The sequence below is a fragment of the Hypomesus transpacificus genome, chromosome 12 (assembly GCF_021917145.1).
Source record: "Hypomesus transpacificus isolate Combined female chromosome 12, fHypTra1, whole genome shotgun sequence".
In the NCBI taxonomy this organism is placed as follows: Eukaryota; Metazoa; Chordata; class Actinopteri; order Osmeriformes; family Osmeridae; genus Hypomesus; species Hypomesus transpacificus.
This window is the reverse complement of record NC_061071.1, coordinates 3,122,367-3,147,248: the sequence shown is the minus strand read 5'-3', so window position 1 is coordinate 3,147,248 and position 24,882 is coordinate 3,122,367. Positions and strand designations below refer to the sequence as shown.

The 24,882-nt window shown below is 42.8% G+C and overlaps 1 protein-coding gene across 1 annotated transcript; it reads right to left on the bottom strand.

Annotated features, from left to right (window-relative positions):
• Positions 1-2,367: 2,367 nt before the first annotated feature.
• On the bottom strand, positions 2,368-19,345 carry LOC124474629 (collagen alpha-1(XXVIII) chain-like). Its single transcript, XM_047030976.1, has 35 exons — positions 18,995-19,345; positions 18,648-18,817; positions 17,158-17,732; positions 15,378-15,398; positions 15,218-15,277; positions 14,320-14,373; positions 13,700-13,744; positions 13,520-13,546; positions 13,347-13,391; positions 13,159-13,203; positions 13,024-13,077; positions 11,529-11,597; positions 11,371-11,439; positions 11,156-11,224; positions 9,612-9,680; positions 8,994-9,062; positions 8,606-8,674; positions 8,353-8,421; positions 8,202-8,273; positions 8,048-8,116; positions 7,861-7,932; positions 7,696-7,764; positions 7,547-7,615; positions 7,384-7,452; positions 7,186-7,254; positions 6,984-7,052; positions 6,242-6,310; positions 5,776-5,844; positions 4,939-5,019; positions 4,819-4,854; positions 4,696-4,732; positions 3,984-4,541; positions 3,524-3,786; positions 3,148-3,364; positions 2,368-2,936 (listed from the first exon to the last, which is right to left on the bottom strand). The coding sequence occupies exons 2-35, from the start codon at positions 18,793-18,795 to the stop codon at positions 2,734-2,736; spliced, it is 3,648 nt and encodes a 1,215-aa protein (XP_046886932.1). The 5' UTR covers positions 18,796-18,817; positions 18,995-19,345; the 3' UTR covers positions 2,368-2,733.
• Between the last annotated feature and the right edge of the window lie 5,537 nt (positions 19,346-24,882).

The following is a 24,882-nucleotide window of genomic DNA, read 5'->3' as shown; positions in this document are numbered from 1 at the left end:
TGGTCTGTGATTAACCTAAATCAGGCAATACTTTTGGTCTTGCTTTACAATATATGACATTTCTTTTGTAAACCGGACACAAATCAGTATGAATGGAAACCTTTCAATTTACTTTTTCTTGAAATTATGTAAATCAAGATTGAATTACAACACACTCATTAATATGCTGTTTATGAAACGCTAGAAAAGTACTATGATTCTTGTACTGTCGGCATGTTTTAACATTTAAATTGCATCCAATGAATGAACAAGGGTTTGTCCTAAAAATGGCTTTGGAGTTGGTGGCAGCTGTTTCCACAGTCAACAGGTGAGATAGCCTGACAGGCAGTTCTCTCCACCAATCAGCATGGTTCTTTCTTTTGCCTGGCTGTATTGTTCAGAAGGTCAGCATTCAACTACAAATAGGAAGGGGCATTGGCTTAGGTTCTTTAAATAACTGCTTTATCAAAAACACACTATCCTCATGTAAATGTGCTTAATACCCTTAAACTTGTATGACACTAATGGCAAAAAGATTCACAAGCTTTTGTAATAGTTTAATACATGAGAAATAAAGGTATAAGAGAGGAGACTATCAATGATTTGAGAAAATAGGATTCATATAAATCTTTCCAGTTACTATTTCCAGTGTGAATAAAATCTGTGTCAGCTATTCAGACTTCTGGATTTTGATAAGGTGTTTGGTGTAAGTGTTGCAGAGTTAGGTAACAGTTTGTGCACTTGTGTGGGTGCTACTAAAGATAGACCAGACTATGGTATTGGGGTAGAAGTGAGGGTGACAGACATAAGAGCAAGTAAGCTCAGTCTTAGTAAGAGGGCAGTGTCACCTCACTCGTGCCATCATACTTTAACATACACTCATACATCATAGCCAAGCAGCTTCAGTTCAGAAGGTCAGTTCATTGGTTCCACAAACATAATAAGATTTGAATCCCCCCCAAGCATCTGAATGTAACAGGCATGGGTGTACAGTATTAGTTTAAACAGAACAGGTGACACGTCGCTTCAAACCCAATTGTTATCTTATATTCAAAATGTATAGGATGATATACTCTATATTAGCTGTTATGGATGACTGCAGATGACTAGTAGCAGAGGATGATATAATGGTCTTTCTTGTAGCCTAGCACGACAATTATGTTTGCCCTAGTGGCATTAAGCAAGATTATAATTCAACCACCAGAGGGCCCTACAAAGCTATACGTAGTAAAATGACATACCCAATACAAGATTTATAATCTAAAAGAGAGAAAATAAAAAGCACATGTACAGTAATAACACATCATATTTTTATTAATAAAATATAAATCAAAAACACAATCAAATGCAAAAACAAGTTACAGAACTTTGGTCCCACTTGTGGTAAATACAATAATAAAGATCTAAAACATGATAACTATATGTACTGAAATTCACGGCTGAAGACCTAATATACCAGGTGCCTCTGTTTACTCTGCTTAACATTACACATGGCTTTTGAAAAAAATAAAATCTCCATCGAGGCAAGTCTAAAAAACATTATTGCAGTTATAGAGTTCTATCTCCAATGTACTTTTTTTTCAAAACAATACAGTAAATCCTTGCTGTAGACTTTAATAATCAAAAGTGCATATCCATGTATCATTTTTGAAGCTGTAGATGCTGTCACTAACTAAAAATACAGAAAAGTCATGTATCACCTAAATATGAAAGGCACATGTACAGGTACATTTCATTGTTAGAAGGGCTCAGTTAAATAAACCATATTAGTGGTTATTGGTATTGGTCAACTCTACATTGACATACATAAGAGGTACTCTTGGTTACATGAGCAAAATACATACCAGTGCTACTGTTTTGTATATGACTTTTTTAGAAATGTTAGATGGATATCCAGCAGCACGCCAATGATCAAGAGTCAGTTTGCAAAGACTTCACAGCACAAACATGATGCTAACAAGATCTCTGTAAAGCCATTAGAAAACTCACCCAAACAGAATAAGCTGTCCTGAACTTGTATCTACATACCTGAGTGAGAGTAAATGCCCCAGTATTAAGGATAAAGCTGTATTCTTTTATGTGACAAAACAACAATAAGAATGGAGGTATCTTGTCAGGATTAACTACAGTCGTGGCCATAAGTTTTGACAATGACATTTGTGTTTTGCAAAGTTTGCTGGTTCAGTATTTGAGTTTTTTGGGGGCGAAAATGTTCAATATATGCAAATAGTCCCCATTTTTACAGCAATCAATCTGCTCTTAAAATCCAATCAGAATGACAGAGTGATTTCACTTGGCTAGAGCTAGTTCACACTTTACCCTGTGCTGATGATATGACTTATTGAAGTTATGTTAGCAGTCATTTTATGCCAAGGCCCAGCAAGCTTTCCAAACACAAAATGTATGTCGCTCCCAATACTTTTGGCCATGGCTGTACATGAATGAGAGCAGTGACAGGACAGTAAGTGCTAGAAGTTGGGAGGAGAGTAATTTCAGGTTTAGAGAATGACAAAGGTGGAACAGTCCAATATTACAGGTGTGCTCCACCTCTCGCCATACTGACTGAGCTTTAGGCTAACTTCAACCACAATCAACATGACAACAACAAACAGGCGTTAGTAGAAGCTCTCTTTTAGCCAGCTATGAAAAATTATTAAAAAATCAAGTAAAAAATACATTTAATACATGATGAATATTAAAATCCTAAACAGACACTAATTGTACGCTAAGATGCTGGTGAAGGGAAATGCACCTTTAGGTACCTGTGGCTCTGGCTAGTACACACATTCTCTTGCACTCTTCCTCCGTGTCAAAGCGATTCTTGTTGCCTTCACAGCCCCCATACCAAAACTGGGCGCAGGCGTTGGCCTGTTTGTCATAGTACCAGCGGATGTTGTAGTCTCGGCATGGACCCTGGTCCAGGATCAGGGCACAACGAGGGTCCAGGGGTACAAACTCTGAAGTAGAAAGAAAGCATCGGTTTTGTAAAATACACCACGATCTGTACATGGTTTAAAAACCATGTGCACATGGATTGTGATGTGTACACATGTATTTATGATGCGATCCACATATTCTAGAGTAGTAAAGTTACGTTAGGGCTGTTTCAGTCTTACACAATTGGATCTACTACTTGTAAGGCAACTCTAATGGCTATTGGATATTTACCTTGGGGAAGAGCTGGCCGTGGTGCTGGCACATACTGGACTGTTCCTGAGGATGAAGATGAGGTTGATGTGGAGGATGAACCTCCTGTCAATGTCTCCCTACTCGGAATCCCAGGTCTGGAAGAGGATGAGGTGTTGAGGTTATATGTGTCCCTGCCAGCAGTCTCCAGGTCAGAGGTCACGACACCCACATCCTGTCCTCTCTCCCGCTGCCCAACCTGTGATGAAAAAAAAGAATACATTAACACATTATGGAAATGATTCCTACATCCCCAGTGAAGTGTTAGAGGACTGTAATGAATGGTAAGCCATCTCCTGTATGGTGACCCCTGTTATGAAATGTTACTGTAAGTAAAGTTATGAAATTGTATATCGACCTGATCTGTGGCAGAGTTAATAGTTTGGGATGTCCCTTCTCTCCCTCCATAGCTCTGGCCACCGCTGCCAACACTGTTGACAGTCCTCTGCCCAGTTTGGATTCCCCCCTGGTTGGTGGTCCCGTAACCATAGCTACCAGTGGAATATTTTCCATTTAAGTTGTTCTTGTAGCCGTTGTTTCCGTAACCGTTAGTGATACGGTTGTATATCAGCTCGCCACGTTCGTCCTCACAGAACTGGCTGACCAGTTTGGATTCCAGAGCTGAGGGGTAATGGCAAAATTGCAGTAAGCTGTCATCCACAGGACTGGGATGGCTAGATTGATTTAGCAAACGCAGTGTACTATAAACTTAAAGTCTACAAAATAAGGATCTGACAACCGACTATTAGTTTGATAACTTAGCTAGTTTGATCTTTTGCAATCTAACTATTTTTCAAGAAGTCAAATTGCTCTTATACCTGGGAGAGTGTTGAAGTCGTCAATGAGGAACATGTGCTCTTCATCAGGGTCTGATGCGATCAGGTTTAGCTCCCTCAGAAACTCCACCTGCGTTATGTCTGACGTGTTCACGATCCCCAAAGCGTACATCTCGATGTTGGCGGCGTGCGCCTCCCGCACGGCGATGTCTAACTTCACAGGCTCTCGCTTGTCCGTCTGTCCGTCTGTGATGACAATGGCCACCTTGCTGACCCCAGTGCGAGAGCTGAAGAAAGCTTCCTGGGTGGCCTTGCGGATGGCAGTGCCTGTGTAGGTCCCCTCTCCCATATAGGGGATGTTCCTGATGGCCTGCTTCACGTCTTGTTTGTTAATGTGGCGGGCCAGGTTAAACTCCAGCTTGACCTCCAGGCTGTAAAGGACCAGGCCGATTCTGGTTGCGTTTCGGCCCACGGTGACCCGGTCCACCAGCGCCGTCACAAAGTCCTTGATGATCTCAAAGTTCTCCGGGCCCACGCTCTCTGAGCTGTCGATCACAAACACCAGCTCCATGGGCCTCTCCTTGCACTTGATACCACAACCTGGAGAAGCGGGGAGGGAATTTCCGAAAGCACTGTAAAGAACATGTTTACTTAAAAGTGGCTAGACAAAGCAAATAAGTTCAGAGATACAGGAAAGACGTGTTGTGTGGAGACTGGGAGATGCTTGTGGAAAACGAAAAATGTAATACTATACCACAAATCTCCTTGATCATTCGAATGATGTCTTCTCTCTGAAAGATAAATGACAATTCACAAGTACATTTTCAGTCCTAAGTGAACTGGCGTCTATTAAAGGGTGTCAAGATCAGGTACTTACAGTGAGGCCCGCTTCACCTTTGACCCCCGGCCGTCCCTTTACAACAACAAAAACATACGGTGAGCCACCGATGTGCACTAACAAGATCAGCAAAAGAGGGCTCGAGTGCATAGGACTTACTGCTTCACCAGTGAGTCCTGGATCGCCCATGTCACCTCTAACCCCTTTCAACCCCCTCTCCCCTCCAGAGCCACGGTCACCCTGTGGAGTTGTATGAGCACAAGGTCATGAATGTAACCCTGAAGCCGGTGACGCATGATGTGACAGACGTTTTGGGCCTATATGTACAATGAATGTGTTTCAGGAAGAAGCTTGATACAATGTATGTTAATTCAACTCCATTTGGTAGAGATACCACCTGTAGTTTTATAACACCTAACTAAGAGACATGAAGTCTAAGAGACATGAAGTCTGGGTGACCTGATAGGGTTCTTGTCACCTGGGGGGAAGAGACAGTTGGTCTGAAGAAAATGTGGATTCAACTGTATTGTTCTAAGGATTTAACCAATGACAGAAGAGAATTGGTATAGCTTCAGGTCTGTAGGATGGACCAATGACTTTTGAGAACTGTCGTATCTATAAAATGGTCTGTTGAAGAATGTTCTGGGGGGTTCAGGGCCATCAGCTGAGTAGTGCTAGTGGGCTGGATTCTCCCGGTTCCATTCTAGAATGCTAGATGGAGCTGTATGGAATTGTCTTTGTGTTATTGTCTTATGTTTGTGTGCTGATGATGTTATGTTGGTAACGTTATTATGATTAAACCTACGTCAAATAAACATTAACTCTATACTTCACCCAACTTCAGCTTGAACAATTGATTGTCTGCAAAAACTACCACGACAATGATCAGCGTTAAAACCACTCTGAGCTGTGCCATTGTTTTCCTATGGAGCGGTAGTGCTCTTCAAAAATCGAAGACATCCTTTTTTTTGGGCATCTCTGTGTGTCTTTCCTTACCTTAACCCCTGGGAATCCTTCTCCCTGAGGTCCCCTTGGACCTGTAACTCCCTGGGAGCCCTGCTCACCCTGGAATAGTGACAGGACAGACACAGAGGTAGGCTTCAAATAAAGTTTACAAAGAGAAAAATGATAGATTACCCTCACATTGAGGTTACATTAACTACCATGTAACTAAGTAGCAATATCTATGGTGAAAATATTGTAAGTACATAGGAATTGCTATGTAATAAGGTATTGTCCGTTTTAGTGGTATAGAAATTGCTATGTAAAAGTATAAGATGACACAGTATGGAGAAGGGGTGTAAGTGTATGGTTTGTAGAGGCAGCTGTAACTTTTACAGCTAAACACTATTTCCCTGTAGTTACATGGTAGCTAATGTAACCTCAATGTAAAGTGTTGCCAAACATGTTTTGTGTGTGGAGAATTTCTAGAACGAGTACAAAAATCAGATCAAACACCCACCTTAGGCCCTTGTAACCCCTGTCCTGCAGGCCCTGTAGGGCCTGGTGGTCCTGGTCTTCCAATGGTGCCCTGGAAACATCTCCAGTTAGCTGTTAGCATAACAGCACAGCAAGCAACCACACTACATAGTGCCACATGATGCTAAAGATGCTCTGTTAAAGTCTCTGCCCATTGTTTTAACAAATCTAGACTTTGTGGGACCTACAGTATATGTGACCTCATTACACAAAACCTGTGGATCGAAATTCTTTACCTGGCTAGAACTGTTACAGTGTACACGTACAGTCTGAAGTCGATCAAACCCGGGCCACAGATGTACTGTGATTTAATACTGTATAACAGTCATAGTCATTTTCCTTGGGTTAGAGGAGATGAAAAGTTCAATCTGGACATGATATGAATCCAGCTAGTTCTGAAGAATGGTTTGGTTAGACCCACTGGGCCAGTGGTTCTCATTATTCACACATGCTGGAGAATTCCCATACCAGCATGATGTGTGAGAGTGGAAGGGAGATTATGATAGATGTCCAGTAAGAATGAAATGCCTATTATAGCAGCCTTTGAATACACAGCCCCATGAGGATAGATCATTTTCTTCTAGAACTTCCAGTGCTAAAGCTGAATTCAGTTAGTTTGTTCAACTTTATGCTATCAAGGCTATATCAGTGATGTATTGTAATTGAAGCAAATTCTATTTAGCATAGTGCAAAGTGCTATTGTAGTGTTATGGAGATGCACATACCGGTGGTCCTTGGAGACCCTCACCTGGCGGTCCGGGCAAACCTGGCAACCCTCTGAACCCAACATCTCCCTGTATGGAGAAATGTCTGATGTTATAAATATAATTATTTCCAGAAAGAAGTTGCCAACAACCAGCATTACTGTTACTATTCATGTTTCAGAGCATCATTTTAAACGTATCTAGGATATACGGAAGGATTCACCTTTGGTCCGGGAATCCCCAGTCCCTCCAGGCCTGGTTCTCCAGTAAGCCCAGGCAGGCCAGGGGGACCCTGAAAACCAGAGAGACTAGGTTAGAGTTTATGTATTAGTGGGAGACTGGCTAAATTGATGTGTAGAGTAATGGATGTGTATGAAGAATGGTGTTTGATGAATGGGTAAAGGGATGGATGGTTATTTACTGTAGGGCCAGGATAGCCCTCCCCTTTGGGCCCAAATGGACCAGATGGACCTGAATCACCACGATCACCCTGGATATTAAATGACAAAACAAACATTTACAAATTGGAAGTAAAGAGATCAAAACCATAAACACATTTGTGACATGCTTAAAAGGTGACGTACCTTAGGACCAGGAAGGCCATAACCTGTCTCCCCAACTGGTCCGGATGGACCAGGTGGCCCTGAATCCCCCTGATACACACATGGTTTGAAATGGTTATAATAGGACTTGTCATGACTTATCTATAGGCTCATGAGTAGAGAGCTCTTACCTTGGGCCCTAAGATGCCCCGCCCAGGAAATCCTGGTAGACCAAGTCGACCTGGTGTCCCAGGTTCCCCCTAGTCAAATCAATCCAGATCAGAATGCCAGAATGTCCATCTTAAAAAACAGTATGTGCACTAACTGATAACGACAGCAACAAATATCGTCTTCACCTTTGCCCCAGAGGGCCCGGCAATGCCTGGAGGTCCTGCCAAGCCTCGTATACCCCTCTGACCCTGGTCTCCCTATGACAAAATGGGAATACCAAGAAAAAAGTATCGATGGAAAGATGACAACAGCTGGGAATATCAGGGTTCACCTGTGATAAATGCTGGGTGGTCTGAGTGAGTGAGTGTTTACCTTCTCTCCCTGGGTGCCAATCCCAGGAGCTCCGTCAGGCCCTCTCAGACCAAAAGCACCTGGCTCACCCTAAAACCAAGGTGGAGAACAATTATCAACAAGTTGACTATGAATTCCCCTACTTCTGGTTAGGAGTTGACCAATGGCTAGTCACCTTCTGCCCTGGGGCGCCATCCTCTCCTGGAAGTCCAGGGAAACCAGCCAATCCTGATGACCCTGGTTCTCCCTAAAGAAAAAGCCTTAAGCGTCTCATACTCCATAAAACTGCAGATCTGTTAGGATCACAAGTGCAAACTGTACCTTACCTTTGGCCCAGGTTCGCCAGCCCCTCTGTCTCCTGTTGCTCCTACTTCACCAGGCAAGCCCTGGTCACCCTTCAGACAAGATAACAGGAGTAGCATAAATATATTAGCATTAGCCTGGAGCTTAGCGTTCAGCCTGTAAAATTAGGATAGCATTATCGTAAGAATTAGCCTGTCCCTTAGCATTATCTCACACATTAGCCTTTACAAACTTTTCTGTGACTTTTCTCCTACAGCTAGGCCCATAAATGCCAACCTTAGATCCAGGAAATCCTTCCCCTTGTGGGCCTCTGATCCCTGGTGGACCTCGTGGCCCTTCTACACCCTGTTAAATACAGGATTCAAACAGTTGGAAAAGAACCAAGGCACAAACAGTTGCAATGGTTCACAGAGTAGTGTATCTGCTGCTGGTTGCTAATAGTATTTTAATTTATTTAAATCAATGCCATTTGAGTAGCATAGCTGTCACACCATGCCAGCTGAGTATATGCAGTTCTTGTGAAAAACATACATATCCAGCAGACACCCAAAACACAGGCCTACTGTCTTGTTATGCTTATCACACACTGGATGTTGACATATATTATCGGCATGACATGCTACTAAAATGTACATGTAAATCCAATAAACTCTTTGATGATGACCTTTTCTCCTTGAATGCCAGCTCCTGTCAGGCCAGAGGGACCTGGAAAGCCAGGAGGTCCAAAGTCACCCTGGTGGTTAGAAAAATAAAACAGTGTTAAAATGAAACAAGTCCACAACACTTATCCTGACAGTTAGTAAAGCCCTTGATGTCCATGTATCATTATACTCAGTGAGCACTGCAATTATCACAATGAGAAATGTAATGGTAAATCTAGGGTGTCCTTGCCAGGATAAGAACTGCCAATTAAAATGTTGATGGTTTAAAATGCAAATAATGTTTCTGTCAAGAGTTTTTGATAAATTCCTTGAAGGAACAGAACAACACCTTTTTTTATAATCAAATTAAATCCCTTTCAGCTTGACAAATGAGAACGTTCCCAGAGGGGCTAGAGTTTTTGTTCCTACTGATTTCTTCTCTTATACGCTGCTGCCCTTTTTCATTTATCACCTCTGAGTGGAGAGCAGACTCCATAAATAACAGCAGGCTGAACGGACATGCAAGGAACCAGTGCTTTTGCCAACCCCTTTCCCTCCTTCCCTGTGGGATCCAGGGCCTGACTGCATGGTTGGGTGAAGGGTATTCACACAGAAGGGTTATTTACAGCCTTATACTGTACCTTGTCTCCCTTGATTCCAATACCAGGCATTCCTCTAGTTCCTCTTTGCCCATCCAGACCCCGTTCCCCCTGCAGAGACAGGACAGGGTTCGGCATCGTCATTACTGGACCTACTCATACTGTATGGACACACACACGTGACCTCATAAGGACCAATGGGTTTGCGCGCACATTTTCTGTCTGTGTCTCTTACATACTCTCCAATCATAACATGGCAAAGCTAGAGCAGATAACACAATGTCATCATCTACAAGAGATTCCCCCCCAAAGTCATTCATAAGTCAATGTTTAGCATTTTGTCCGATACACTTCAACCAGCAACCACAGGGTGTGACAAGAATATAACTAAATACATTCTGTGTACTTCCTGCCTGCCTTGTTGGATGATTCCAGGCATTCCATTTTAATTTCTGTTTAGGTTTAAGTCGAAACGTAACAACGGGGTGACATCACGAGATGATGATGGACAGCTTTGCTTACTTTGTTGGTATTTGTTGAATGACAGGAGGGGTAAACCTGAATATGATGACTGCTCTGTGGGTTTTGGAAGTCTCACAGAGTTGCATTTATCTGGGCATGGGGCTGGAACTTACTGATGAGGGACCACTTGGTCGAGACATGTTCTGACACACATTGAGATGGTGGAGGCCATGTTTAGTACCATTTGCAGTTTTCCAGTGTAGGTTACACATCAAGAAGGTTTTCATTGGCACTAGTTGATATGGAAACCACAGAAACTGACAAATTATTGTTGTCTGTAGTTAAAAGATTAGATTTGTCATTATCCTGCTTAGAAGCATTCCAAAACGTTGACTGGGCTCACCCAAAGCTTCCTTGTTACTATGTACAGTAGTCAAGCCAGTCTGGCAAAACGTCCGTAATCCGTAACACCTCTATCTTTCTCTCTTTCTTTCTTTCTCTCTTTCTCTCTTTCTCTCTTTCTCTCTCTCTCTCTCTCTCTCTCTCTCTCTCTCTCTCTCTCTCTCTCTCTCTCTCTCTCTCTCTCTCTCTATCAAATTCTCAAAAAGTTCTGTGTGTTTTGTTTCACAATTATAAGCCTTCATGCAAGTTGTTGCAAGAATATTTGAAATGTTTTTTCAAGAACGCAAAACACACAAGGTAATTCAAATGTTGTCGGCGTAGCAGTTACATTTCAGGGGATGTGTTAGAGCAGGGATACTTCTGGCATAGGCAGATGGATGACATGTGTCTGAACAACCCCAGGAAGAGGAGATGGAGGGATGGACTAAATCTTTCCTCACTACCTTGAATGACTCACTCTTTCATGTCTACGGGGAGTCCTGGACAACTCTGGGTATTTCCTTAGTTATGGGTTATCATGTTCATTTGGCCTTTTAACCTTCCTTTAAATCCCTGCATCAGCGTACTCGATTCTATTAGTTAGAAAAGAACATTCTTCTTCACCTCACAACACTATTACTTCAAACACTCTAACCTCTAGGCTACCAATATGACAGTTGCTGAACATTGAATGTGTTTCATGTACAAAGGAGAACAAAATTGCTTGGTCCAAACGTGTTTACCTTTGGTCCAGGGAACCCTTCGCCTATGGGGCCTTTCTCTCCTTGAACTCCCTGTGGCCCTTGAGGGCCCTGAATAAATCAATATCACAAACAAGGATATCAATACAACAGAATAAGAGCTTTGCATGCACTATGCAACTTTATGCATAGTGCATCATACATAGATTTTTATAGAACTATTTCAGTGAATGAATGAACCAGACTTTAATACTTACCGGGAGGCCTGGCTCCCCTAAACCAGGTGGTCCTGGAGGCCCGTGTCGTCCCTGGAAACCAACATCCCCCTGAAGAGTGGAACACACGCAAGGTGAGATACATCAGGGGGGGGTGAAAAACGGAATTACCTCATTTTCCAAAACAATGGAATGATCACCTTTGGTCCTGGTAGGCCAATCCCAGTTTCCCCTTGAATTCCAGATGGCCCTGGAATCCCCCTTTCACCCTATAAAACACACATACACAGACAGTACACACACACACACAGTACACACACACAGTACACACACACACACAGTACACACACACACACAGACACACACACACACAAAAACATACATACATACATACATAACATGATGTCCAATGATTACATCCTGGCAAAAATGCAACATATCAATCTGTAACTTTACCTCATCTGCATGACTAATTTAAACCTGGCTTGACATCAATAGAACTCTGGTCTGCCATTGAACAAGACCAGAACTCCACTTGACAGGCTGACATCAAATCCTTGGAACCCCTCTTGTCTCTTCCCTCATACCACCTCCACCCTTCACCTGGTACTATGCATACTCTAGCAGTGCACTCATCACATCTGTCGTTTAGTCAAATTAAATATAGGAGCACTATGTACTATACTGTGAAAATGTTGCTATAATCAAAACACTACTGATAAAGAATGGCATCAGTCAGATTAGTAAATGAGGCAATAACAGTAGTAGGTGGACCATTTGTGCCACGAAAGCGGGGATATGGTTGATACTGTATACATAACTTTTTTGTATGTTTGGCCTTTCAAACAAGTTACGACAAAGCTTAAAACTTAGACAACAGTTGATGTTGGTCGACTGTCAAACAACCGACCCCAACATTCTTTCAAAAATAATTAAGCATAGAACACTTTGCTGGAAGTGTGAGCACTTGTCAGACTTGGCACTCATGCTACAAGAGAGAAGCCTAAACACGGGGGCTGGAAAAACAAACTGACAAGATAATAACAGGAGGACATGCCCGGAGGCCATGGAGATGGATGATACCTAACAAATAGCATGATTATTCAACACTTAAAAGCATGCACACGTGTTGACACCCATCCGGTATCTGATTTAGGCCTCATGTGACGTCATGGATTATTCTCTGTGAAACATGCAAATTTAAATCTTGTGAAGCACAACAAATGTCTGGGAAAAAAAATGTCTGGGAGAAAAAACGTCTGCGGCTTGATTGGCAAGGGGATGTTAGCCCGCTTTCCTTTATTCAGTTCAATCAATTCAATAAACTTTATTCATCCCAGAGGGGCACACAAATGATATGATAGACAAACAGTGGCCACACGGTAGAGACACTAGAGTACACAACCGTGACAATACATGACTGTGGCAGTGTTATGGTGTTAAAACCATTGACATGTCGGCCCTTTTTCCTCAACTACAAAGACATGATCAGAACCAGACACTGCACAGTATGAAGAAATGTCTCATGTCCCGTGAGCAGGGATTTGAGATAGGAGGTCACCTTTGATCGTGTGCTCATGTGACAAAGGTAAAAGGGGATGGAAGACCATCTCAATGACTCTGTATGAGTCACTGAACATTGCCCAAACTTGTCAAACAGAGATGAGGAGAAATCTTGAGGAGAATGACACCTACTTTTTTCCCTGTAGGGCCCTCAGGTCCTATGTCACCATTAGGTCCAGGTAACCCCTGGGAAAAGAAAAGTTATTTAGCAACTTCTATTCCAGCTAAAACATAGCCGTTCCAGAATGTTCTAGATCGAGAGCTTACCTGTAGACCTCGAATTCCTCTCGTACCAACTGGACCTTCGGGACCCTGGAAACAAGGAGGGCACACGTCAACTCAACTCAAGCCAAAGGACTTGTACCATTCATAAACTGTTTGTAAAAAGAGCAGTCCGATCCCAAAGTAAGTGCATGATGATGCAACATCAGAACACTGGAGCACACAGAACATACCCTGTCTCCTTTGATGCCAGGTGTGCCACATTCTCCTCTTTCCCCCTATTCAGAACAGGAGGATGATAACAGTATGTCATATTGTATGCATGCATCATATCTCCTGTTCACATGTCCATGTTAACCCTGGAGAAATATTGATCTGTAAATCTAAATAGTAAATAGTACATTACCGTATCTCCCTTGTAGCCTGGTTTTCCCTGTACACAGACAACAAAATTGGGATTAAGCGGAAGAAAAATTGAAAACCTTTGTTACATACTGTAGAGCATTAATATTTCAATCCCCTGTGCTGAGAAGATGCAGCGAAGGCCACAGTATTAATATATTGTTACGTTTGACATCTCACTCACCTCTGAGCCCTCCCGACCTGGAAGTCCACTGAGCCCACCCTCGCCCTGAGAGGAAGTAAGGAAGTATCTTTGATAAGACAACAAACAGAGCAGGGAACCCAAAACATAAATAGGGAAGTGCCAGGAGAGCCATCTCTCTCTCTCTCTCCCCCCCCCCCTCTCTCTCTCTCTCTCTCTCTCTCTCTCTCTCTCTCTCTCTCTCTCTCTCTCCTCTCTCTCTCTCTCTCTCTCTCTCTCTCTCTCACTCTCTCTCTTCTCTCTCTCTCTCTCACTCTCTCCCCCTCCTCTCTCTCTCTCTCTCTCTCTCTCTCTCTCTCTGTCTCTCTCTCTCTCTCCTCTCTCTCTCTCTCTCCTCTCTCTCTCTCTCTCTCTCTCTCTCTCTCTCTCTCTCTGTGTCTCTCTCTCTCTCTGTGTCTCTCTCTCACTCTCTCCCCCTCTCTCTCTCTCTCTCTCTCTCTCTCTCTCTCTCTCTCTCTCTCTCTCTCTCTCTCTGTCTCTCTCTCTCTCTCTCTCTCACTCTCTCCCCCTCTCTCTCTCTCTCTCTCTCTCTCTCACTCTCTCCCCCTCTCTCTCTCTCTCTCTCTCTCTCTCTCTCTCTGTCTCTCCTCTCTCTCTCTTACCTTTTGTCCTTTCCCCCCTGGACTTCCATCTTCTCCAGGCCGACCCTTTTTACCCTGTTAATTTAATAAAACATGTAAGACAGCTGATGTAATTCAATTATAGAAGAATGAAACATGCTTAGTGAGGAGTTATATGGCATTGTAAAAAAAAGAGTGTGTCATAGAGAGCAAATCACACTCAGCAAACTACATAGAAAGTATCCTTGAAAAGTATGTGTTTTGATGCAGGTCAGGTGTATATTTATGTGAGGGAAATTGTGTATGTCTGTGTATGTGTTTAAGTAAGACACAACCCTACACAGTGTCGATTCAGTATGTCAGTTAGCCCTGATGTGGACAACTTCTCATAATATGCAGGTAATGAGGGTTGCAAAAAATATACAAATATGCTTAAGTACTTCCTTTGTGGTTTTAAAATACTTGATACTCTAATTATTAGTTGTTCCCACAAAAACATGCTAGTATTTAGGACTGTATGCTACATAGCTTTTACAAACAGTAAAGGCCCCTGAGTAGTGTGTCTTTGCAGAAACCAGCCATCATCCTCAAAAGAGTAGAAAAACCAAATTGAGCTTATTTCCCATGCAAGTATGTGTCTAAGCTTGCTGAGAGAAAACTGCTGTGGGAATGTGAGGTATTTGTTGAACTCTCACTGCTTGAGGGAAGTACCAAGCCAGCCTCCAAACCACACGTTTCCCTAAACCCTTCCAAAGCATTGTAATTATCTACAGTACCCATCAAGGCTGCCTTTGTCGGCCTTTAGTCTACTGTACATCAAGAAGCCCATTTTGGGAGAATTCGGCCATTAGTAGAACAAGAAGAGCGGTTTCAAAGCAGCTGTGATCTTTGTGTCCAGGGACGAAGCCAGCGGATGAAGGCTGGCAGTTGGAACACTTACTGCGGGGCCACCCGGTCCTCTCTCTCCCTTCTCACACGCACACTTCTTTTCCAAGGGACACTTCACACACAAGGGAAACAACACAGGCATCCATAAAAACAGGAGATTTATCAAGAGTGTCAATAGACTATGATCTTAAGATCAGGGCACTGAGACTCACCCCTTCATCTGCCAACGCCGTCTGTTTAAAAAGGAAGAAACAGACGGATAAATGTGTGTTTGTTCTCTGCATTTAATTGCGTGCGTTTGAGGATGACATTTGAAAATGAACACTTGATCATTGAACATATATACAAGCTCAGTGTGTGTGCCGTTGGAAGGCCTACAAGTCAACAGGAACACTCACATTTAACTCACATTATTTTATTTTTCATCCTCCAGACATAAGACTGCATGCTCCTGCATCTGATTCTGTGAGCTGAGCTTTGATAGCCTCTGAACCTTAACTCTGGGAGCCCTTCAACTTCCAAGAGAAACTCTCCTCTTGCCAGATTTCTGTTTTTTCCAACTCTTTCAAAGTGCTTTTTCTCTCTCAACATAAAAGGCAGACACAATTCTCTAGAAGCAATAGTGGGGGAATGATCAAAATCCCAAAGAGACAAATGTGAACCACATGCAGTGGTCAATATAAGGTCTCAGAGAATCCAGAGAGTATTTCCTCTGTCGAGGGGGGGGGAATTGTCTGAAGCCACAGACGGTCTGTTTATTCTTACGGCGAGGAGCGGAGCTGAAGCAAGCTGAGAGGGCAGCATACCAGAGATTAAAGACACGCCATTGGGACAGACATTCTTATGACATACAGATGCGGCTTCGATGTGGGATGAAAGTCTCAGTGCTGAGTGGGTGCTATTTGCCTGCTTGCAACACCGAGGCCATCTAGCATGCAGAACGCTTTTCTCACGCGGAGAAAGGACGGATAACTGCTGTACTCGGGTGTCAGATTTAGCGAGCAGCTCTCCTTGATCATGTTCTTATGTCGAACACCTGCATCAACACGGGTTGGAAGGTCGAGTGGCGTGCATTCAGCTCGTTGAGTTATTCAGCGTGCATGCACCATCTTGCTTGAGCTCCTCTATTGCACCCAAATCTTCCACAACGGGTTTTAATGTGGAGCAGATGTTACAGTTACAGGTCTTAAACCCAGGGTTGCATCTCCTGGGTCTATTGAACAATACTACATGTCATTAGCGCTTCTGGGAACACTTCAAAGGGTAAATAGCAGCACCAGCTTCAGAGTTCACTAGAATATTATTGTGATAACTGAATGGTAGCAAGTGGCCTTAAGGCCTCAGCCAAAGGACACGGTCATAAACAGTGATTCCCGCAGTTCCTCTTTTCATGTACTGTGAAGGCTAAACACCAGGATCAGGCCAGCTGTTACTATGACAACACGAAGCATTTGACTGATGCTGCACAAAGTTAGAAGAACACGTACGATGAAAAAACTAAGCCTAACAAATAAAAAGGATAAAACGCTTTGAATTTTTCAAATAATGGGAACGCATCCCTCCTTCCTAACCGGCAATGAAAAAGCATACAAGTCTTGACATGAGTGTGTCATAAATATTGTACTTGAATTTCAGTTAAACGGTTACAAGTTATTCTTTAAAAAAGCTTTAGAAAGAACGTCAGCTTGTTTAATCCGAATAGGAAAACTTTTTATCCATTTTAGTTGTCTACAGTTATTGATTGTGGCCACGCCCTCAATACACAATTTGCTTAATCACTTGATTGGTGTGGCCATTTCCAAAAAGGGTGGGGCCAACTCAGTTAACTCAGACCACGACTAGTTCTACATCTTCTCCAGACATTGGCTGAAACCCACAGAGGGTGCATCACAGTAGAAGATATCGCACAACAGAACTTTCGCACATCGTCAAACACAATTCCTATTTTTCCTGTGCACTGTCATGTGATGAACATGACATAGTCCTACTCACAATTTCTTTGATGACCTTGTCCACAATGGTCTTGTCCTGCAGGTTATGGAGATAGCGCGAGGCGGGGGAGTTGGCAATGAGCCTCAGCTGGGCTACATTGGAGTCCTGGTTGGCATCTGGAGTGATTCCCACTGTGAAGAAGCGGACGCCCTGGTTCTTGGCGTCAGCCACGGCCGCAAAGATATCCGGGTTCCTGGGATGCGAGATGCCGTCTGTCATCAGTATAGCCACCTTGATGCTCGCTGGTCCCGACTCCTCCAGGTAGATCCGGGTGAGGTTGGTGATGGCATAGGTGGTGTAGGTGCCATGGCCAATGTAGGCGATGGGCGCGATGCGGGCCTTGAAATCCGCCGTGCCCCTCCACTGCTTGAAGGTCTGTTCGATGATGACGTGGCTGCTGTACTGCAGGAGGGCGGCCCTGGAGCTGAGGCCACGCCCAGTCTGCAGACGGACACCCTGCAGGCGGTCCATCACGTCGGAGGCAAAGCGCTTCTCCTTGGCGTGGTTTTCCTTTGCACTCTCTGAGCTGTCCACCAGGAAGGCCAGCTCCAGGCTGCAGTCCTCGTCCAGAAGAGCTGGGAACAGAGACGTGTTGGCTCTTAGCTGTTTGATTGATGGTTAGCCTTGGGTCAATCCCTCGCTGAGACTATACTGTTAGCAGATAAAAGAGAGATAATCTATTGGCCATTAGCCAAGCCAGGGTCAAAGTTGAGGCTGATCTCACGTTAAAGCGAGGGGATCATCAGACATGGGATTGGGTACTTTCTCATGTCTAGCTCAATGTCAAAATTGAAACAGCTACAAATCATTTCTGAAGAGCAAAAGCTCAACATCTCTGAAACTTAAAGCTTGAGATGAGAGAGAGAGTGTGAGAGAGAGAGAGAGAGAGAGAGAGAGAGAGAGAGAGAGAGAGAGAGAGAGAGAGAGAGAGAGAGAGAGAGAGAGAGAGAGAGAGAGAGAGAGAGAGAGAGAGAGAGGTACTTCAGTAGAAATGGTTTAGTCATCAGAATGTAAGTAAGGCTTTGAAGGGGGCCATTTCATGAACTGTGAACTGCAACACATTTCTTACACTGACATTTTAAGCATCCACAGAACATCAGGTATCTTAACCCTCTGCACGTTACCTGCGATCAGCAAAAAAAAATTAGAGGAGGCCATAGAACTCCTAGAATTGGGGAATAAATCACATTTATGTCCTAGCAAATGTGTCAGAGATGCATGTGCTTGGGGATATGGTGCTTCTCTTGAGAGAATAAAACGTAGAAGGACTGAAGGTTGCAATGGTCACAAATAAGATGGATTACTTCACATAACTTCATGGGGGAGTTGAAGACTACATAATGTCCTATAGTCTTAACCACTCCCCACCCTCCAAGGATAAAGACCATCAATCAAAGTATCTACAAATCCGCAGACCTGGCAAATTCAGATTTTCTAATGAAATGATTAGTTTTTTGTAGCTTTTCTCTTTAATAAAGGCATTGTCTTACACTGTCCATTTTTGGAGATGGTGTTGGTTGTCAGTAGTTTGCTCTTGGTTCTGGTGTCCACCTCCTCCTCATAGTCTTCATCATAGTCCTGAGCCCAGATCCTCTGGAGCCCACACAGCAGCAGAAGCCAGAGCAACGAGGGAGACATCACAAGCACCGCGTCTTCCCCCCTGATAAAGACAGACAGACGAGAGGACGGGATATAGTAGATGTCATGGCTCTTCCAAGTTATTATCAAGCATATTTATTCTCATGCAACCAAGAACACAAGAGAACATGAGCAGCATCCCTGACTGTAACATCAAATGCTCATTTATCTCAGTTAACTGTAAAGTGAGGTAACTTACACAAGTCTTGAAGCCTCGAGTATCCAAGTATTAGAGAACTGCTCAAGGCAAAAAAATTATAAAGAAATTGAAGAAAAAAGAGGGAGATACAGAAACCGAGAAAGAGAGACAATGATGGACTTAGTAAGTAAGATAGTTTTCGATTGTTTCCAGGTAGAGTTTCAATTTGGCACCAGATCTTCAGAGCAAAGTTGAACCTCCTCCTGCAGGGGGACTGCAGTCTGTAGGTTAAGAGTACCTCAGGTACAGTGCAGATTCAGCAGCTAGTGGTGGAAACTTGAAGTTGTACTCTGGCTCACATTGGACTCCCTGAGTTAGCTTCAGCTGCAGCCATCCTGAGGCAGAATGAGTGATGGCAGAACCTGCCCACTTTCACATTCCACCACTCCAATTTAGGTTGGGGGTGGGACTGCTTGTCTGGAGGGAGGAACTAACGTAGTTCTTAGCACCACTTCCTATTTGATCCTTTTTGTGACCAATCTTTTATTTGAAATTCTTACTTATCGGTTTTCTCGAAACAGGTAAACACTGTATTTCTGTAAATATAAATACAATTGTAGGGATGGGCCATTTGCCCTTCCGGGGTCAACAGCTGGCACTGCCTGTCTACCCCTGGCTCATATAGTCGAGCCAAACAGCGCCACCCAGTGTACAGCCTTAACCATTACACCACAATACAATTACATATTTGGCTCTTACATACATCTTCATACTTACACTGTTTGGCCAAACCCTTGACTTTTGACCCTAAATCTAACACAGTAGTCAACCATATTATATGTCATATAAACCAAACTTTGCATTCAAAATACACACAAAGCCCTCAAATAAAATCAACCTTCTGAATACCCTTTACACACTGCTGAGGGGAATTGAAAACACTATTATAAAAAGGTTTTCATGAACCAATAACTATGATGTGTCCCTGAATTTTGCATATGTTCCACCTCTCAGTTTGACATCATGTAAATCATAAAAATTGCTAATATTACAGGATGTTTATTTTCAATTTACCGTATTTCTTAAACGCCGCCCTCGAATAAACGCTGCACCAAAAATGAACACTGTGTAATAAACGCATTTATGTAGGGGTATAGTTATAACACGGGGAGAGTTGTAACACTACCAATTCCATGAATCAGGGATAAGATAGGAGTCATGTGACAGTTTCAGTTTCCTCAGGCTTTCTCTACTATCCCACATGGAGGTTTTCTAGTCTGTGTTGCTATCTCTCCTGAAGCTACAGCAGAAAATGTAATTCTGAGGTAAGAAAGTAAAAAAAATTAAAAAAATGTTTTCGTTTAGTACTTCTACGAGTAATTGAAACTTGTTTACTCTAACTACTTGCTCTTATGTTTCTTCCCATTGGCACTTACAGCATTTGCTTTTCACAATGTATGCTTCATGTTTTGGCTACCCACAAGTTTTTTGGGACTATCTCCTTGATCATTGACCTATGCACTTTTGTAAAGCTCTCTCTTGGAAGTCGCTTTAGATAAAAGTGTCTGCTAAATGAATAAATGTAAAATGTAAATGTGTATCAAACAGAAAAAAGATTAACTCAAGAGCAGCTTACAAGGTTTCACATCACATATTGCACTCACATTGCCACGGAAATTGTTTTTGTAATTGCCATACATCATGGTTACTGTAACAGGAAATGTGTACAGCACAATATACTGTCAGACAATAAGCACATCAAAACTAACATTATGTGTAACCTACGCTAACAACACATGCAGTAAGAAAGTAAAGCAAAGCTGGAGTTTCAATAGTTGTCGTCCTCACTCTCCTGCTCATCCTCACGCTCCTGTCTGTCTGGCCACAGATTTCATCGACATCACATCTGATGTTCGGCCATGCGATGCAACAGGGGAAGAATTATTGTTTCCATGGCAAAACAATTTCCATGGCAGTGTGAATGCAACATGTGATGTGAAAAATTGTAGGCTACTCTTGAGTTAATCTTTTTTCTGTTTGATACACATTTACATTTTACATGTATTCATTTAGCAGATAACCATCCCCTACACTGATCTGCTATGACATCATCACAAGCAGCATCCATTGCCCGGAGCAGGGACCTCTGGTTTAGAGCCCCATGCTCATAGACCCTCCTCCTTCATCCATGCAGAAAAAAACTCCTTGATACGATTGAGGAATGGGGAGTAAGGTGATAAGAGGCTGAGCACCATGACCATTCTTGGATGGGCAGTGAACCCTGATGAGTGGGCCACAGTGGAAGCTTACATTGTCCCACACAATGACAAATGTAAGCAAGTGAGGCCCTACCAAACCCCTCTCATGTAGAGGGTATAAGATCAGAATGAAGGCGGTCCAAGAACACCAGGAGCTTCTGCTCATTTACTATGACGTCATAAAGGTTGTTTAGCAACAAGCCTGTCCCCGATTCACCAGTCTGGATTGATGTGTTCGATGACATCATAATGGCTCTCAACTCTATAAATTCTGTCAGTTCAGCGGCGGAGATCAGTATCGTTTTGAAACTCGATTTGACTTTCTGATAAACGGATTCATCGGTTTAATCCAACATGGATTAAAGGAGACCTGAAGCACAAAGATCCTACCCATCTACAACCTACTAGATCTACAGAGTAGGCCTAGCACGATGGGAACCGGGTGCAGCAGTGTACCTGACAGGTAAGGAGGATGCTGTCCTAGCTTTCATTTCTAGACGAAATCTACTACATTCAAGTTTAGCGAATCCAGTTATCGACCGGCTAGTTCTCGACACACGTCAGAAATTTGTTGAAAATGTAGAGATAGCCCAAGTAAAAAACGTTGTCACAGCATTTGTACCTGAAAGTGGAATTGAATCGCGATTAAACACAGTGATATTGTAATACTTATACTATATACATTAAATGACATGAAAAAATATATAACAAAACTGTATGCTATTTTGGTCCAGATTGGTCTTGAATGCCGCTGTTTGCAAGGGATTTTGTATTTGTATTTATATGCTGTCTTTTTAATATGTGCAATAGCTATATTTATTATGTGCAATATTTACATTTTATAATATGGTATTTATCTGCCTTTATTTTTATTCACTCCGCATAAGAGTACTGTTATGTTTTTATTTTTAGTTAGAGCACTAAGAGCCAGTAGAACAACATTTTGTTCTTGTGTGCACTTTGTCTGTAATGTTGAATGACTATCTATCTAGGTAACATATTCTATAAATAATCAAAACCTATAGTGTGTAAATTATGTACTTATGTTAGAAGTATTTGGCACGTTAGAAGTAATGCTTTATACTGTAATCTGATTACTTTTTTCAAGTAACGAGTAAAGTAAGGGATTACTATGGTGGCCCATGGGTGCACAACCCAACAACATTAGCGAAGCAAACAAAAGTTGAAAACAGAACCACATTAACACCACAACAAAACGACATTAACAAAAACAAAACATTTATAAAAACGCTGCATTTCAAAAACCAGTCAACTATATTTACAACACCATTTGGAGATAATGTCACACTGAAAACAGAGCCAATGAGAACTCAGTTAAAAGAGAACACACAGCCATATGCAATGCACACAGCACAAAGGGTTCCCCTACCACTGATGCAGAAAGTTAAAGAGGAACTGAAACAGATGGAGGACAATATCTTGGAGTGAGTGACCCATCCAACAGATTGCATGTATTAGACAAGTTACAATTAAACAGCATAAACCTCAAAATTGCAGGAGTGTACCTGTGTAAAAAGCAAGCAACAATAATATATTTCACAGCGAGTACAATAAATTTAAGTCAGTTACAACTAACGAACAAGAGCAACAAGTCTCTCAATAAGAATCATTGTGATCCTGGAGGAAACTAAGCCAGTCATTCCTAAGTACCGTTGTACTCCCGTAGAATAGTCTTCACCAATAGTGGAGAAGACTATTCTACTATTATACACTTATGGTTTGAGAGCTTGTTATGAATTTAAATGTCAAAGTTAGAAGCTGCAGTTTGGTATACATGCAATATGAGGTGTGATATGGATGAGTTACTTTCTATCGTTGCTGCAGCAAAATCTTCTTTAACAAATTAACAGATGAAATGGTCTTGACCGATAATGGGGTGAGGGAGGTTGGAGAGCTTGATTGGTCGATAATATGTCCCAAATGTGTTTTAACTTTAATTTAGGCCTATTGTTATGATATAACTTTTTTCTTTTATAAATTGTTTAGGTTGTGTCAAAAGAAGAAAGTGACTTTGTCAGTGGTTGGACTTGACGGCGCGGGAAAGACGTCGTTACTCCGAATGATTACAGGTTAGTAAACTGACTGACAGTCCCCTCCAGCATGTGTAAACAGCACCAGTGCTGACTGACTTTTGGGTTTCTCCTGCAGGTCGCACACAAGCAGAGCAGAGACAGAGAGCCTCTGCTGGTGTCTCTCAGAAAGAGATGGACTCTTCCGGTGTCTCTGGGGTAGAGATGCCTGTGGCAGGCTACCAGGTGACCCTGCTGGACCTGCCCTGGGATCCTGGTCTCAGGACCCTGTGGGCAGATTACTACCACCGGTGCCATGCCCTGGTGTTTGTGGTGGACTCTACCAATGGCTTTCGGCTTTGGGAGAGCAAAAAAGTCTTAAGGGAAACACTCACACACCGTCATGTGATGGGTAAACCTGTCCTCCTGTGAGTATGCTTAAAGAAGACTGTGTTTCCACATTGTTTACATCCAGTGAAATGAACAACCCCCCCGGTTGGTCTTATGGTGAAAGGTGTGTAGGCCTATATATTGTAATGTCGGACATAAATACGAAGAGTGTTGACTTAAGGGATCAGTCTGATTGTCCCCCAATGCTGACACCTTCGATCTTCATGGTGTATTATATACTCTCTCTCTCTCTCTTTCTGTCTCTCTCTCTCTTGGTCTCTCTCTTCTCTCTCTCTCTCTCTCTCTCTCTCTCTCTCTCTCTCTCTCTCTCTCTCTCTCTCTCTCTCTCTTTCAGGCTGTTGAACAAGCAGGACCACCACAGGGCTTCGAGACAGAACGTATTGGAAGAGAAACTCGTAGTACAAAACACTGTCCAACAGTCTGACTGCCCGTGCATAGTAGTAGTGAGTGTTTTTCTCCAAAGTTGTGGTTTGTTAGAGTCTTGGGAGCTCATTTGGATTTGGTTTCCTCAAAGGCATTTTCAAACCCCTTACTCACCACGTAAAAGATAGATTTTTGTCATAAATCATAGAGGTAGCCACCCACCTCTGGTTGACTAAACAATTGTAGAGTCTTGATATCTCAGATCTACAATGTGTTCCTGTCTTGTAGAAGTGCTCTGCTATGCCTGACTGTCACAAGTCACAGGGCATGAAGGCCATCCAATGTGGACTACGCGGGCTACTGCGACAGGTCTCTCCAGAATACAAGGCCCTTTGTAGACGTGTTGAGGAAGACACTGAGCGCATCAGGGCCATGGATGAGGAGACGAGGAGAGGGTCAGAGAGACTTGTGAAGATGTGAGCAGGAAGAAGGGAAAGGGACGAAAGATAGGGGAAAACTGTTTACAGTCAGGAGGAATAATGATGAACTCATATAGTGTTCGCTTATAAGTAAGGAGGGAAGTAAGACACGGGACAGAAAGAATGTGTTCTTTGAAGAGTTTGTGGTAGAATTAACATTTAATGGACAGGATGACTTCACGTTTGTTTTCAGTGTTGCTGAAAAGCCTTGTGTCATGCCTGTCTTATGTGTGGAGTTCAGTGTTCCCAGAGAAAAGATGTTGTTTTCATTTCCAGTGAAGAAGAGACGGAAGGAAAAGAGGGAATGAAAGGAGAGATTTCGGAGGGAAGCGAGAGAGCCTCCGTTACTGCCTCTCTGGAGAGCTGCACGGAGGAACGACCACCTCAGACACTTCACGTAGTGAATT